This window comes from Budorcas taxicolor, chromosome 15 (assembly GCF_023091745.1).
Source record: "Budorcas taxicolor isolate Tak-1 chromosome 15, Takin1.1, whole genome shotgun sequence".
NCBI classification, from domain to species: domain Eukaryota; kingdom Metazoa; phylum Chordata; class Mammalia; order Artiodactyla; family Bovidae; genus Budorcas; species Budorcas taxicolor.
This window is the reverse complement of record NC_068924.1, coordinates 56,855,742-56,872,931: the sequence shown is the minus strand read 5'-3', so window position 1 is coordinate 56,872,931 and position 17,190 is coordinate 56,855,742. Positions and strand designations below refer to the sequence as shown.

General features: G+C 33.8%; 1 protein-coding gene across 1 annotated transcript in view; it reads left to right on the top strand.

Moving 5' to 3' along the window:
- Positions 1 to 1,053: 1,053 nt before the first annotated feature.
- Positions 1,054 to 17,190, top strand: part of KIF18A (kinesin family member 18A) — a 71,838-nt gene continuing 55,701 nt past the window's right edge. Inside the window, exons 1-9 of the mRNA XM_052653170.1 lie at positions 1,054 to 1,378; positions 2,913 to 3,070; positions 6,413 to 6,517; positions 6,941 to 7,051; positions 8,102 to 8,299; positions 10,278 to 10,454; positions 11,891 to 11,965; positions 12,163 to 12,269; positions 16,959 to 17,121. Coding sequence (XP_052509130.1) covers positions 1,054 to 1,378; positions 2,913 to 3,070; positions 6,413 to 6,517; positions 6,941 to 7,051; positions 8,102 to 8,299; positions 10,278 to 10,454; positions 11,891 to 11,965; positions 12,163 to 12,269; positions 16,959 to 17,121 — 1,419 coding nt within the window. The remainder of the gene's footprint in view (positions 1,379 to 2,912; positions 3,071 to 6,412; positions 6,518 to 6,940; positions 7,052 to 8,101; positions 8,300 to 10,277; positions 10,455 to 11,890; positions 11,966 to 12,162; positions 12,270 to 16,958; positions 17,122 to 17,190) is intronic.

Below are 17,190 nucleotides of genomic sequence, written 5' to 3'. Positions count from 1 at the left end.
CTGTACCTGTATCTCAGAGACCCATAGAGTTAAAAATAGTTCCAGGTATATGTCAGTTAGCTCGTTCAGGTAGAAAGTAATAGAGATGGTATAGTCCCCTAATTTTTTGTGTATTCAGAAATTCTAATCTCTGAATATAGATCCTAGTCTCTGCTCTAAAATTATGCATATTTTGTCATCCAGTTTTTATAATGTCTGTTGAGCTTCCCAAGTGGCACAGTGGTAAAGAATCTGCCTGCCAATGCAGAAGACACAGGAGATGCAGGTTCAATCCATAGGTCCGGGAGATTCCCTGGTGTAGGAAACGGCAACCACCCTAGTATTCTTGCCTAGAAAATTCTATGGACTGAGGAGCCTGGTAGGCCACACAACCCATGGGATTGCAAAGAGTCGGACACAACTGAACATGCACATTTATAGTGTCTACCATGTACTAGGCACTGTTTTAGACTTGGAATGCATTGGTAAGCAAAACAAGATTTTTTTTAAATGCCCTTAAGGGGCTTATAGTTTAACTAGAATAGAGAAAGTAAACACCAAGCATGCTAAATAGATGGAAAATATATATTCTATTAGGAGGTGGTAAGTGCTTTGGGAAAAAATTGAGCAGTAGAAGGGCAGTTAGGAATCGGTTTGGCAATTTTAATAAGGGTGGGCAGAATGGGCACCATTTGAGCAAGGACTTAAAAGAAGTGACAGAGTTAGTCATGTAATTATTGAGGAAGGACTTTATGACAGAATGGCTAGCGGAAGGGCGTAATTGGGGCACTTGGCACGTTAATTGGAGTAGGGGCAATGGGGAAGACAATAGGACATGAGGCAGAAGACCTAGGCCTTTAAAAGAAATTCAGGTCAAAATAAGAACCATTGGAAAGTTTCAAACTAGGGATTTCCAGTAACGTTTACTATGTGAGTGAAACACAATTAACACCTTTTTTTTAGTTAGTACTACATGCTAGTCATTTTGCATATAGTAGAATTAATATTGATACTCTTTAATTTCAGAGAAATATTCAACCACTCACATAAGCAGAGGAATCAAGATAGTCAACCATGTCTGTCACTGAGGAAGATCTGTGTCATCACATGAGAGTAGTTGTCCGTGTGCGTCCTGAGAACACAAAAGAAAAGGCCTCTGGATTTCATAAAGTACTCCATGTTGTGGATAAGCATATTCTTGTTTTTGATCCCAAACAAGAAGAAATCAGCTTTTTCCATGGAAAGAAAACTATGAATCGAGACATTACAAAGAGACAAAATAAGGATCTTAAATTTGTATTTGATGCTGTTTTTGACGAAACTTCAACTCAGTTGGAAGTTTTTGAACATACTACTAAGCCAATTCTTCGTAGTTTTTTGAATGGATATAATTGCACAGGTAATTATTTCAGCTGGGATTTAATGATTCCATCTGATTTCATTTTTATATTAGGATATCTACTTGACTCTTCTAAATATAATCAATTTTAAGATGCTTGTTTGCTAAAAATTCTTCAGTTCAGTACTTGGTAAATGTAGATTCATCATGTATAATATTTTTGAAACTCTCTTTTCCTGGATCTTGCTTTGGTTCCTGTAGATGGTCATCCTTTCCATTTCTTATGTTTTAAAACCACATGCTTCAGATAGTTGATGCCAGATTTCTCACAATTTGTATTCATAAATATTCCCAATGTTTACCTATGCAGCACTCTATCCCTAGGGGAGAGTGGAACCTTTCTGAACACTTAGCAATTTCTTCATAGCACTGTTTTTTCTTTATAATACCTTGAAGTAACTATTTTTAAAGCCCATGTTGAGTATCACACATGTGCTGTTTTAGCATATCTTCAGCCCAAAGAAGCATCTTTAGTGCTCTCAATAGAGCTATAATAATTTGCCTTTCAAAATGATTCTGTTGGTTTCCTAGAAAAAGAGCTCTCCAAAATGCCAGTTAATTGAATGCTTACCAAGTACTTCACACCATTATTAATATTTTTGTAATTACCACCATTTATGGCATTATCTTTAAGATACCCCCAAACTATAATATGTTTCCCTGTCTTTCACTGATTCATTCACTTTTATTGCAGAAGGTTTACCCTCTAGGTCAAGAAAAAATGTAATGTGGTTTATTGATTAGACCTTCTTTGATTCTCATTTTTAAGCAGATATTCTTTTCTTCATTCATGAAACTCCATATTGTCTCTAGAGATTTAAAAAAATTATTTTAACTCAAAATGAAAAAATCTCTACAAAATTAATACTGACTCTTTGGTTTCTTCTTGATTTTATTTTATATTATCCACCTATCTTAAGACTTCATGTTGTACTGCCAGCTTACATAAAACAAAATAGAGTGAAACATGAATCAGTTTAATCCATCCTACTAAAAAGTATTTTTGTAGTTAACAAACTTAGCAGATTTAATTTATAAAAATAATTCTCAAAGACTTATTGCTTTAACTGAATATTATGTTGGGTATTTGCCATATGTAATTCAGAGTGGGGTTTTTTTTTGGCATTTGAAGAAATGTATTACTGTTCTGTTGTACTGGATAGAGTCTTGAAAGCAAAGTAATTTACCTAAAACAAAAATTTTAAAAGGAATTATTATAAATGGCTTTTATTTGGAATTCTGCAAATTTGTATTAATATTTAGTACCTGCTTTGTGCCAGATCACTTACTAGTAGTGTAAGTCACTTACTTGGTAGGAAGGATACATAGTCTCTGCTTTGGTGGAACTCACAGTTAGAAATACAGTATGATACTGTATATTGCCAGGATTTAAGAACGACTATAAACGAATTTGGACCTGTTGGATTTACAAGTTATTGTTTAGGATATCCAGTGGGACTATTCACTAGACAGTAGATACAGTAATGTTATGTGTCATAACAAAGAACTCTGATCCCTTTTCATATAAACTCAGTACTTGCATATGGCGCCACGGGAGCTGGAAAGACCCACACAATGCTAGGATCACCTGCTGACCCTGGAGTGATGTATCTAACAATGCTGGACCTTTACAAATCCATGGACGAGATTAAAGAAGAAAAAGTATGTAGTACCGCAGTTTCTTATCTGGAGGTAAGTTGGCAATATTATTTTTTAGTTTAATCAGTAGTATTGAGAAATCTTTTCATAAGAAATTCCATTGTCCTTTCGAATTATTCTATCAGGCAGAAATTTTTTTATGAATATATTAATATAAAATTAAAATTCCTAGTCTTCAATTATTTGTTGTAGATCTTATTTTTTTTCTGTTAAGTATTTTGCCATAACTGCTGACTTATACAGAAGTGGTAGGATTAGTATAGGTAGTATAAAGAACTTCTAGATTCCCTTCATTTGGATTCCCCATATGTTAACATTTTACTCTCTTTTCTTTCTTTCTGCATATGTGGTTTTCCTTCCCACCCCGAACTGTTTGTTACAGGCTTGTAAAAACAGGAAATTTCTTAAATAAAAGCTAAATAGTAATCAATATCAGGAAATTAACAATGATATAATGAGATTTTGATAATTATTCTAACAACTCCCTTTATTGAAAATAAAATCTAAGATCATGTACTGTATTCAGTTGCAATTCATCCCTTTAGTCCTTTAATCAGGATTTTTTTTTCTATCTATTTTATGTTGCTCTTGTAAAGCTTTTAGTTGGATTTGTCATGATTACATTCAGGTTATGGACTGGCAGGAATACCACATAAGTGATGATGAATTCTTCTTGTATAACATATCAAGAGGCTTATATAATTAGTTAGTCCTGATACTGGCTGTGTTAACTTTGATCAGTTTCATTACGCTGGGGTCTACAAAGTTTTTCCCCTATAAAGGTACTGTATTTCCCTTTATGGTACTTCCCTGGTGTCTCAGCGGTAAAGAATCTGCCTGCAGTGCAGGACACGCCAGTTTGATGCCTGGATCGTGAAGATCCCCTGCAAGAGGGCATGGCAACTCACTCCAGTATTCTTGCTGGGAAAATACCATGAACAGAAGAGCCTGGCAGGCTGCAGTCCACTGAGTTGCCAATCGACTGAGCATGCATTACCCTTTATAATTAATAAATAACTTGTGGGGAAACAGTGTAAATCCTGTGACTCCTCAGTCTTTCGTCTGTTCATTTTAGTATCCAGTGATGATTCATGCCTGAATCAATTACTATCATGATTGCAGGTGATAGTGATTTTCAAATTTCATCGTTTCTTCTGTAGTTCTTCATTGGCTTTCTACTAAGAGGAAGAGCTTTCCCTTTCCTCTACTGAATCAGTGTAGACTTATGGATTCTTAATATTATTTCATAGATTATAATCCTTTTCTCTAAGTATTTATCTGTATGCTTAAATTATGCAAATTTGGCCACGTGAGGCTCCTTCCTGCTATCTCTTATGTGTGTGTGTGTGTGTGTGTGTGTGTGTGTGTGTATGGTTTTTTTTGACATACCTCATCATTTGAGACTTTCTGCCCTCTTAATAGCTGACATTCAACAAATAATAACTAAGTATTGGCACTCTCACTTTGTGTTCAGATAGTGTTTAGAAACCAATGCAGAAACAGACATCCCTGATTTTACTGCCTTTTCATTTGTGATGTCAGAGGGTCAATTTCTAGTTTTTACTGCTCTTGCTGACATCTTATTGTTGGAGAGTTTCTTCACATTTCAAATATTGATTTAAGATTATGTTGCTAAAAATTATTGTCAGTCTATAGAACTTAGTGATAAAAGAGAAGTCAAATTCATTTTCTGTAGTTAAGTATTTTGAAAAGAATTGTTCTGAACTTAATTAGAAAGAGAGCATGGCACCATATTCATTATTTCTTCCTTAGATCCTTTTATAACTGGGAGAATTTCGAAGTTTGCTTATTTTTATAATGTTTTTAGTTGTTTTTTCTTTCTTTAAATCTGTTTTCATCTTACTAATGGTAAGGCAATGTCTAATCTAACGGCTTTCCACTCAAGTCTGTGCACCAAAATTGGCTGTGGGGCTTTTTAAAACTAGACATACCTAGACCTCACCCCCTGGACATTTTAGTTTAATAGATTTGGATTGTGGCCAAGACATCTATGTATTTTAAAAGCTTCCAGGTGATTTTGATGCATAGACCAGCTTGATAGTAATTGTATAATTATGTATTTTGTGTGATTGAAGTGGGTAAGGGAAATCATTTAAAAAGTGACTGTTGCTTATCAGAAAAATAAGAACCAAAAAATAATCTCTTCATTTTATCATTTTACTACTTCAAAGAATTTATTGCATTTAAAAATGGTTATCATTCATTATAGCAAGTTTTACCAGCAATGAATTATCACTGTAGGCTGTTTATTAGAACATGGATATAACTTACAGAAAATAATTCTTAAAGATTAAATTTTATATGTTTTTCTTAATCTTATCAAATAGGTATAATTGTCATTTTGTTATCAAGTAGAAAACTTAGTACCTTTAGTAAATTCATAAAATTATGTCAATTGTACGATTTCTAAACATTACTTATATTGTTGTTGTTTAGTCACTAAGTCATATCTGACGCGTTTGCAACGTTATGGACTCTAGCCCACCAGGCTTCTCTGTCCATGGGATTTCCCAGGCAAGAATATTGGAGTCAGTTGCCCTTTCCTTTTCCAAGGGATCTTCCCAATCCAAGGATCAAATCCATGTCTCCTGCATTGGCATGCAGCTTTTTTACCACTGGGAGCCAACAGGGAAGCCCTACATTACTTACAGAAATTACTAGGAAGAAAAAGAATTGCCAGAAATTTAAAATACAGATGTGTGTTCAGAACGATTCAATAGAGTGAGGATATTAGACTCTGCTCTTATCTTTGTGACTGTGAATTAGGGCAAATCCCTCATTCAAGTTGGGGGGAGACTGTCCCATTATGGAATTATCATTACATGTTAAACTTAATGCAATTGAAGGATAAGTGAAATAAATACCATCCATCTTTCAAGGGTTTTCTTTAACTTTTAAGCTCTGAAATTTAAAAAGTTTGGGCTACTTGGGCATCATGAAATAATATCTTCTCCAGTAAGAACCACACTACTTCCTTACAACTTACATTTCCAATCCAGTATAGAGTTTCCCAAGACTGTTTATCCCATATATTTCCAGAAAATAGGAAGAGGCAATTCCAGCTATCCTATTTCTGTTGACTTGTAGTCATCAAATGGGGAATTACGGGAGGAGGATATAAGGACTCCATCATTAAATTTTAAGTTCAAGTGCTGGTTATCAAACTCTTCTGTTTTATCAGATGTTAGAAAAGTCATGGCAGTGTGTGATAGGAGGGATGAGATGCTGCTTCTCTTTGAGACAAACTCTAATATAACCTTAAGGCAGCAATGTGTACATGTTTGTGTGACGTTGTTGCTACTGATTCAGTGTCAATGCTAAGCATCAATGCTAAGCAATCCTTTTTATTTTAAGGTTTATAATGAACAGATTCGTGACCTCTTAGTAAATTCAGGGCCACTTGCTGTCCGGGAAGATGCCCAAAAAGGGGTGGTTGTTCAGGGATTGACTTTACATCAGGTATGTTTACAAACTTCTTTTTTTGCTTGTTCAAATAGCAAGTATGGTAATTTAGCCGTGTACTTATTTTAAAAAAATGAAGTGTCAAGTTAAAATAATCAAGTTTATCATCAGTCTTCTTTTGTTTTCCTTTAAAATAATCAAATGGGCTTTTCTTTTAAAACTCTACTTGGACATTTAATATAGTATATTACTCTGCTTAATGTATATTTTATCTCTCAGAGATTAGATTTTATCTTTTATTTTTCATATAGCACAAAAGTGCTAAGCAGATGACACATGATTGATATTTAATGGGATTTAATATATGGAAAATAAATTCTATTTTACCTGTAAAAGTCTGCTTGATTGTTGATAGTTTATTAAAAACTTTAAAGACCAGTGATTAATTTGTATGTTTTTCTTCTGTTTCAACTAATTTAGCCCAAATCTTCAGAGGAAATTTTGCAGTTATTGGATAATGGTAACAGAAACAGGACACAACATCCCACTGATACAAATGCTACATCTTCTCGTTCTCATGCTGTTTTCCAGGTAATAGCTCACTAGACGATAGCTCTTAAAATTGAATTTAGATGTAGCCAAATTTATGAATAGTAATCTTCAAACATTCTAAAATATCTCTTCATCTGTGAACTTTTCTACTTCTCAGCACTTCCTTTACTTTGCAGCTTTAAGAAGATTCAGTCAAGAATATTTAGAATTGAGATGATATAAGTTAGAAACATGTAAATTTTTAACCTGTGTAAAAATACATGACAGTAAAGTGGAAGTATTAGAGGTTTTCTTTCCTTTTCTTTTCTTAAATTGGTAAAAAATACTAATCTTTCCAAAAGATAATCTTTTATTCAGAGCAGACTTTCTCTTTATAGCTCTTAATTTACAGAACCAATAAATTGGGGAGGTACTGATTAAGATTTCACCATAGTGACCATGTAAGTAGTTGCATTCTTTAAGAGAGGGTTTGATTCAGTTGATACAGTACTTTTTAGGAATACAGGTCTAGAAAAGCCTAAAGCATAGGTTAGTAGTTTATTATTTGTAGTTTCTAGTTCTATTAAAATTCAAACAATTATATGCTTTATTCTGGATTATGCTATTTGAAACTCATCTAATAGTTATAGTTGAAAGAATTCAAATCTGAGGATATCAGATCTTTCAGAAAGTCTCTAATCCACAAAGCTTCATTAATCTTTTCTCTTCTTCCTACTGACTCCTCTGCATTTATCAGTAATCTTGAGAGAAATGTTTATCAGGGATATTGAAAGTTCCCCAAAATATCTTAGACTAAGTATAGAGTATAAAAGGCAACTGTTTTAACCTTCTACCAAACAAGGAGTTAATACTATTTACCCTCTAGTACACATATAGTAAGTCTTTTCATTTTCAAATTTTTCTCAACTTTAGTAATTACTTTCGATACTCTTGGATATCAGCCAGTCCAGTCAAGCTGTACCTTGTTCAGTATGTATTTATAGTGAAAATAATTGATTTCTTGCTCTTTTAAAAATAAAGTGTACATTTCCCTTTCATTTTTCTTAAATCTAATCCTCATTTTCCCTATTAACCTGTAATTTCAAAAAGATTTATTTGAGACAACAAGATAAAACAGCAAGTATCAATCAAAATGTCCGAATTGCCAAGATGACACTCATTGACCTGGCAGGGTCTGAAAGAGCCAGTGCTACCAGCGCTAAAGGGACCCGGTTTATAGAAGGCACAAATATCAATCGATCACTTTTAGCTCTTGGGAATGTTATCAATGCCTTAGCAGATACAAAGGTAGGTACTATATGTTTATTTGTGTAAGTATTTTGAAATATGTATAATTCCCAGAAACATATTAATATAATTTTGTTTTAAAGATCTATTATAAATCAAGTTTTAAGAATATAACAATCATGTTTATATAAAGAGCAAAAACCACAGAGAGCCGTATACCAAATAAAGCTATGGGTCTGTTTTGTTTGTTTTGTTAACTTTTTGTTTTATAATCAGAATTTGTTGAATGAAGGGTATTGAATATCAGATTGAGAGTTAATATTTATGATATTTCCTTATCATTTATTTTGAATTTGATTTTTTAAAATGACGATGAGCACTACACATAAGCATGATAATTAAATTGGCATGAAGACAAAGCACACTTTAGAAAAAGTTAATTCTGGTCTGGTTAGTATTTTATATATATGTGTAAAATTGAGTTAAATATTAAAGAATGTTGAGTCCTCTTAGAAAGAGGAGCTTAGGGTATAAAATATAATTAAATTACCTAATAGGATAATGTTTGCTAGATGCCTTTGGGTCACTAAAAAATATTTTTGTCTATTCAACGCCAGAAGTGCTTACAGGAGCACAGCATATTCGATAACTTCTATATTTGTAAAAAATGACTTCCTTTCTTTTTTAAAGTTAATTGGTCCTGTTGGTTAAGAATCTGCCTGCCAATGCAGGAGACACAGGAGATGTGGGTTTGACCCCTGGGTTGGAAAGATCCCTTGGAGTAGGAAATTGCAACCCACTCCAGTATTCTTGCCTGGAAAGTTCACGGACAGAGGAGCCTGGTGGGCTACAGTCCATGAGGTCACAAAGAGTCAGACACAACTGAGCACTCATATACGTGATGATTTTAGTTCAAACCAAGCTCAGAAGCTATAGGAAGGTTACTGTTAAACTCTTCAAAATTTGCATTTTGATAAATATGAAGTACATTAAAATGATTTGGGAACTCTCTTATTTTTTAAAAAAGGCAAGTTTCTAAAATCACATGAATATTACAGAAGCAAAATATATTTTGTATTCTAAATTAAAATCTCAGAATATGAGCAGACAGCGTGGTATAGAGACTGATTTCCTAAATTTTGCCATTCATGAAATTTTTTCCATAACTGATTTAATTTTAATAATCAACTGCTGTTGAGTCATTTGTTAGTCAGTGTTTAATACATATCTTATACATGCAAAATCAATTCAAGTAGCACCAGCCTGTGCACACTCCACACCGTTTGAGAAAGACTGCTATGATGAAAAGCATAGTACTACTGGGAGCTGGGAGACCTCACGGTAGTTTCTAGCTTTGTGAATTACCAGCCATGTGACCTGAGGCAAGTCATGTGGCTTTTTGCTTAGCTTCATTTTTCTCTTCTGTAATATGAAAGAGTTACACTGGATAGCATAAGATTGCTTTTTCTAGAAAAATAAAGTTCTCTTAGACCTGTGGTTGTGCTTTCAGATAAAGTATTTATAAGTTTATAATTTATTTTGTATTCATATTAAATGGTTATTTAAAGAGAGAAGTAGCTCTCTGCCATACAGAATTCTTATTATTCCTCTGGAGTGTTTCTCCAGGGCATATATTACTTTTGTATTTTAATTTCTTTTTAAAAATGAAGTTTTTTTAATAGACATTTTGATTTTGAATAGTTTTAAATACAGAAAAGTTGATTAGATAATACAGGAAGATTTTATTCAATATACCTCACACTCAAGTTTCCTCTCTTAGTATGTCACATTAATATGGTACACTTATTACAGCTAATGAAACAGTATTGATATTTTATGGTTAACTAACATTCACACTTAATCAGATGGAGATATAATCTTTCAATGGGAAATTTGTTTTTTATGTTCACTGAGCAGTCCCATAAGATGTGTAAGGCTGGGCATAGTTGTGCAGTGCTTAAATTCTTATAGTGAAATGGTAGCAGATTTGCATTTGAATGTGGAAAATGACATAAGAATCCTGTTTTTGTTCTTTCAGAAAAAGAATCAGCATATTCCTTACAGAAATAGTAAGCTCACTCGCTTGTTAAAGGATTCTCTCGGAGGAAACTGTCAAACTATAATGATTGCTGCTGTTAGTCCTTCCTCTGTGTTCTACGATGACACATACAACACTCTTAAGTATGCTAACCGCGCAAAGGACATTAAATCTTCTGTAAGTGTGTTTACTCTGCCTTTGTGGTAAGAGTACTTGGTGCATTTTTTTTTCTTTTTTATACCTCTAGCGAAATATGAAGTAGAGATATATTTCTACTAATGAGTTAAGAAATCAAGGCTAGAAATGTCTTTACTAACCCAGTTAATTGAGCATTAACTAGGACAGTTAAAACATTAAACATCTTAATTGTATATATAAGAAATACGATTATTTAATCTTTGGAGAATTAGGATGTTTTAGTGCCTTTCTCTCTAACCTTTTTTACATCATGACACGTGATATTTTGATGGCGTTCTGGTGTAACCGGTCAAAGCCTCTGACACATTTGTTGCAGCCAAAGCTGATGCTCTGCTGTAGCCCAGCACCAGTAGTTCTCCACCTGAAAACCACGGCCATGTTTGCTAATTTCTTCAAGCCTTAGTTATTTACTTCATCTATAAAGTAGATACAATATCTGTCTCAGTTTATAAAGTAAATAGTTTTTAAAAAATAATTTATTTTCACATTCATGACATTGATGTAGGCAATCTGTATTGCTACAGCAATGTAATAATGAGTGGTTAGGTTGGTATTTTTGCAAATAATTTGCGGTAACTTTTTTTTAATGTAAGTCAAACATGATGATGGATGTGTAAAATCACAAAACTTCAGAGTTATAACAGACCTAGAGTTCAACTGGTAAATAATGGCCTCTCTTCCCACTTACCCCTCTGCTACTCCCATTTATTGAAGATAAGTGGGTTATTGTCTTCCTTAGAGAGTTATTGATATATTGTTTATATAATAAATTGGGAAAGATTATGCTTTATTGAGTATACAGAAGTTTTTCACACATATTTTTCATGCACTGCTTACACCAAACCACTGAGGAAGACATTTTTAGCTCTTCTTTACAGTTGAAGAATTACATGTTCAAAGTTGTAAGTATTAAAATCTAAGTTAAGTGAGAAGTGGGCAAGGCCTTGAAATCAAGTATTTGGATTTAATGTTCTTTCCACTATTCCATAGCTGCCAGGGGGCTCATACTTTCATAAAAAGGATAAAATATATTGAGAACTTGTTAAAAGCTACTTGAACATACAAACTGGTAAAACTTTAAATTATCTCTGTATCTTAAAAGTTAAAGGACAAAGGAAAAAATGAGCAATTTTTATTATATGAATGCCTGCTTTGTAAGTTCTTTAAAGTACCTTTTCTCCGATAGTAAAGAAGGCAGTTTCTTTTATAAATGTTATTAACATGCTCAGTATACCCTTACCCACTTGTCATAGATTTTAAGCATGAGCATAGTTGATTATATTGTCATGACTGTAATTGTCACAAATTCTGAATTAATGAAGCTGAATTAATGAGGATGTAATGCTATTTTGTTTACATATATAACTGATTATTACCTCTGTATATGCACAATCATAATTTCTTTTTCTTAACAGTTGAAGAGCAATGTTCTTAACCTTGACAATCATATAACTCAGTATGTAAAAATCTGTAATGAACAGAAGAAAGAGGTACGTCTTTTCTTTACGTTGTTGCTAATCTCTCTCAGTTCCTCATTTATGGGATTCTGCAGTCTTTATTGTCTAAAACTCTATTGTCTATTATAATTGAAATTTTGTTCAGTTATTTTTCACAGTAAAATTTTTCTGTGGCTGTGTATAATGGAAACAGATAATTTGAATTTTTAACTACTGTTTCTCTCTACTAGATTTTAATGTTAAAAGAAAAACTAAAGGCCTATGAAGAACAGAAAGCCTTTACTGATGAAAGTAGCAAATTAATGATTTCAAACCCTCAGAAAAAAGAAATTGAAAGGTAAAATTGACATTAAGATCTTGTTTTAAGATTTTGTAAACTTTAGTCAGATGATTAAGTCAGAAATTTATTGTTATCATCATTTGTTGTATGTCTTTATGTATTCTCAACTGTTCAGGAAGTCACAGATTAGTCTTATATAGTACTCTTTGGAGATCAGGTAATTTTAATTGTGATTATACAGATAGTGAGAAGCAGGTCTTAAGTGTGGGATGGAAAAAGTAAAGCTAATTATGTCACTTATGAAATTGGTTTTTAATAGTTTCCATGTTTTTCTTCTGTGGTGTTTTAGTCCCTTCTGGCTGCTACAATAAAGTACCACAGACTGGGTCGCTTATAAACAAATAAAATTATTTCTTACAGTTCTGGGAGCTGGAAGTCCTAGATTAGTGTGCCAGTGTGGTTGGGTAAGGGCTGCCTTCCATGTTGTAGACTTCTTCAATCCTCACATAAGCAAAAGAGAGGGAGGTCTCTCTGGAGGCTCTTTTATAAGGGCACTAATCCTATCAATGAGGTCTCCACCCTCATGACCTAACCACCTTCCAAAGGCTCCACTTGCAGTACCATCACCTTAGGTGTTAGGTTTCATTCAACATGTAAATTTCGGGGGACACAGATGTGTTCAAGCAATGGCATCTGGCATTATCATTATTTACATGGTGCATATAAATTGTGTCTACTCTTTCCTAACTTGATATAACTCTATTAATCCATTTAATTGAGTTTACGCAATTAATTATTTAAAGGGACATCTCTCGATATAAGTTGACACAGAAAAATGATCTGTTTCATCTAAGTTTCTTAGCAGATAAATTTAAAAAACGAAAGCTGTAATACAGTACTCACAAGCACCAAGACAATTTCCAAATTGTCCTGATGGGCAATAGTTGAAGAGCTTTGAATCTTGAGTAGTTCTAAGAAGACAGAAAGAAATTCTTGAGGCAAACAAGTTTGAAAATTGTTCCTTACTTAAGGAAATTTAAGAAGTTTCCAAAGTACATGAACATATTGAAAGCTCCAAGAGGCCCATAGGAAAAGGAACCTGTTCACCTTTGATTGAAAGTTGAGTAAACCTTCTCCAAAGCTAATTTTCTATTATCAATAATATGAGAAACTAACCACATCTTAAAGCACTGATTACTCACACTTAGAACTCTTGAGTTTGCAGATGTCTTAGTGTACATAAGGAAGACTAGTTGACAGTGATTTTCAATATAGTTTCAAGTGTGTATTGAAGTTTACATAAAATATCCTTGATTTGAAGAAAATAATTTTTTCTTCAAAATACCCTAGATATTAAGATAACTTCTAGGAAAATAGCACCTTATTTTTTTAACTGTCTTTGTAGTTTTTGATGATATTTAAGCCCACATTAATTTCATCTGATGACTACAACTCCTCTGAAATTTGAAATGGGGTATTGTTTTCTAACTCATAGATTAGAACAAGGATTATATGTCATCCTTTCAAATCTTAATCCAATGCTACCATACTGTGCTATTTTACAGATACAATAAGAAACAATTAAACAATTATTTCTCTCTATCAGTGACAATGAGTCCATTTTTCATACAGCATAAAGTTGACCTATGTATTATTAATAGCTCTGCTTATGCCAGAGATTTCCTTAATAGTGTTTAAATTATTTTCTGTTAATCCCACTAACAACCCATTGTCAAGCTAAAGTTATATTTAATAGTCTTAAAATACTTTTTGTTATATTCTACCAACTTTACACTGTCTTTTGAAAAATAACTTAAGTAAAATTGACTCCTCATTATTCATTTAATCTTAAAGCTTCTAATGCTGCTATATCATTAGTTGTGTTTTTTAGTCAAATATGGGATTGGTCCTCATGTAACCAGATAGCTCTTTGTTGTTGCAAGTTTCTTGAAAATTAAAGCAGCCACCCACTGCTCAAATTTGGAATCATTGCTTGCAAGAAATTGCTCAGCTCTACTTAACCAGATCTAATTATCAGTTGAAACTGTACAAATTGGTAGACTTTTCTGGAGTTGATATGGCTTTGAATCATTGACATTTGCTTTCTGGTTGTTGATTCAAGAAGGAGATGCCCTGAGTTACGGACACTTATTTGGGTATTTTTGACACTTCAATGTGACTTGCTATTGCTGCTAAGTAACTTCAGTCATGTCCAACTGTGTGACCCCATGGACAGCAGCCCACCAGGCTCCCCCGTCCCTGGGATTCTCCAGGCAAGAACACTGGAGTGGGTTGCCATTTCCTTCTCCAGTGCATGAAAGTGAAAAGTGAAAGTGAAGTGGCTCAGTCGTGTCCGACCCTCAGCGACCCCATGGACTGCAGCCTTCCAGGCTCCTCCGTCCATGGGATTTTCCAGGCAGGAGTATTGGAGTGTGGTGCCATTGCCTTCTCTGTCAACGTGACTTAACCAACTATAAAAACTTTGAGTTGTAATTCACTCAACAGGTGAAATAATTTGCATGTATTTATAAAGAAGGTAATAATACAGTTATATATCCCAAAGCTTTTGTCATTCTCTCACCAAAGCATCAGTCTTCTGAAATAAATATATGTAATACTTCTGAACCATATCAATCATACTTCACATAAAATTTCTTTAATGCCATGAATTTTTATTGTCTTTAAGAAATATAATTTTTATGAAGTTTAAACAGGTAAAGGGAAGACTATGTACTATTTGCTCTCTGTTAAAGCTATTAGAAAGATAATACTCAAAAAAAATCTTAAAGCATAATTGTTAAGCTCCAATCCTTTGACACCTGATGCAAAGAGCCAACTCATTGGAAAAGACCCTGATGCTGGGAAAGATTGAAAGCATAAAGAGAAGAGGGTGGCAGAGGATGAGATGGTTAGTATCACCAATTCAATAGACATGAATTGAGCAAACTTTTGGAGATAGTGAAGGACAGGGAAACCTGGCGTGCTCCCCGTACACATGGTCACAAAAAGTCAGAAACAACTGAGCAACTGAACAATGAGAAAATACTCAAAAAAATCATAAAAAAGTATAATTGTTCATGTCCAGAGTAACTATATAACTTCACTTATGACTATACCAAGAAATTGTCTAGAGTTCATCATATGTCACATGAAATTATTGGCAAAGATTTTATTTTCTAGCTACACAAATGTTTTAAATGACTAGAAAATAGTTATTAGTCAATCCCATAAGACTGTCTTTATAAAAAAATGATTTTTTTAAGAGCTTTCTTTGATACTAATTCCCTTCCTTCCTTCCTAATCACTAAACACCACCAACTAAAATGAGAATGGACCATAAAATTTCAAAACTAACAAATATTTAACTATGTCCTTGGGTAAAGTATTAACAGAAAATTATCTTCGGGTATAACCTAAAGATAACTTATCAAATCATTTACTGGCATTAGAGTTGTTGTAATGTAATACAATGAAATTGCAATGTCCGTACATACTTCTTATGAAATATTTATCAGTTTGACAAAACTTCAGTGAAGTCAATGTATTGTGGTTTATATTCATTCCCAGAAGAGTTAAGAACTCTTTACTACTGACGTAAACTGTCAGGGTTTTTACCACAAATCCTTACAAATATACCTAACATTCTTGCCAAGGAACATTTATTTTTAAATGAATATACTGTGTTACCATTTTATTTTAAAAGGTTCACAGTTAATGTTTCTTTGAGAGTTTTGCCTGTATGTGATTGTCTCTACTGTTACTGTAGCTCAGACATGATCTGTCACCAATATTCTGCTGACCCTGGAGGATGCAGGGCTGGAGGCTCCTTTTGTTGTTTAATCACTAGGTCGTGTCGGATTCTTCTGTGACCCCCAAGGACTGTAGCCCGCCAGGCTCCTCTGTCCATGGGATTTCACAGGCAAGAATCCTGGAGTGGGTTGCTATTTCCTTCTCCAAGGAATCTTTCCAACCCAGGAATCGAACCCATATCTCCTGCATGGCAGGCAGATTCTTTACTGCTGAACTACCAGGGAAGCCCATACACTCCATTTAGGGCTTTCATAGAAGTGATTCCACTTGAGGTAGTTATGCATTTGGAGGATATGTGAGTCATACTCCCCAACTTTGCATTTTGAAAGAAACACAGTGGAGTGGCTTTTCTAGATTTACCACATTGTGAACTTGGATATTTTGGATCTTGGCATTGTCAGCTGACTCTTGGCCAGGCTGCAGGGGGTACCTGACCGTATGGTGTGTTTTCACTGTTACAAGTTCTGAAGCTAAAAGTCAGCTATCTCACTTTCCCTAGGGGGCCATAGAGGCACCATATGATTATGCCACACACTGCTTACTGCTTTACAGCGAGCCAACACCAAAACAACACACAATACTGTGTTTCTGGGGCCTTGTGATTGAGATAGTACAAGTCCACATTATCATCCTTTTCTTACAAACAGAGTATTTTATTTTTGGTAAGTTACTGTTTTACGCAGACAAAAATACAGTGTATGACTGATACCATACACCTTAATATACTGATATCTTTTAATAACATGATCTTTCTTGGAGAGGAGAGAAAGAGAAAGAAACCCAATGTTACGAAAATAATGTTCATAACCCTTTACCAGCTATCTCACTTTCCCTAGGGGGCCATAGAAGCACCATATGCCCTTGTTCATGCAATTCTCTAAGTAAACAGCATTGCCTAGCACAAAATACTGAGATTCTATGTTTTATTTTTGTTAGATTTCAAGAAATTCTGAACTGCTTGTTCCAGAATCGAGAAGAAATCAGGCAAGAATATCTGAAGTTAGAAATGTTGCTTAAAGAAAATGAACTTAAATCATTCTATCAACAACAGTGTCATAAACAAATAGAAATGATGTGTTCTGAAGACAAAGTAGAAAAGGTATTTAACAACTTTATCATCAATTCCTAGAGATGGGAAAAACATGGAGACTTATAATTCTAGAAATTT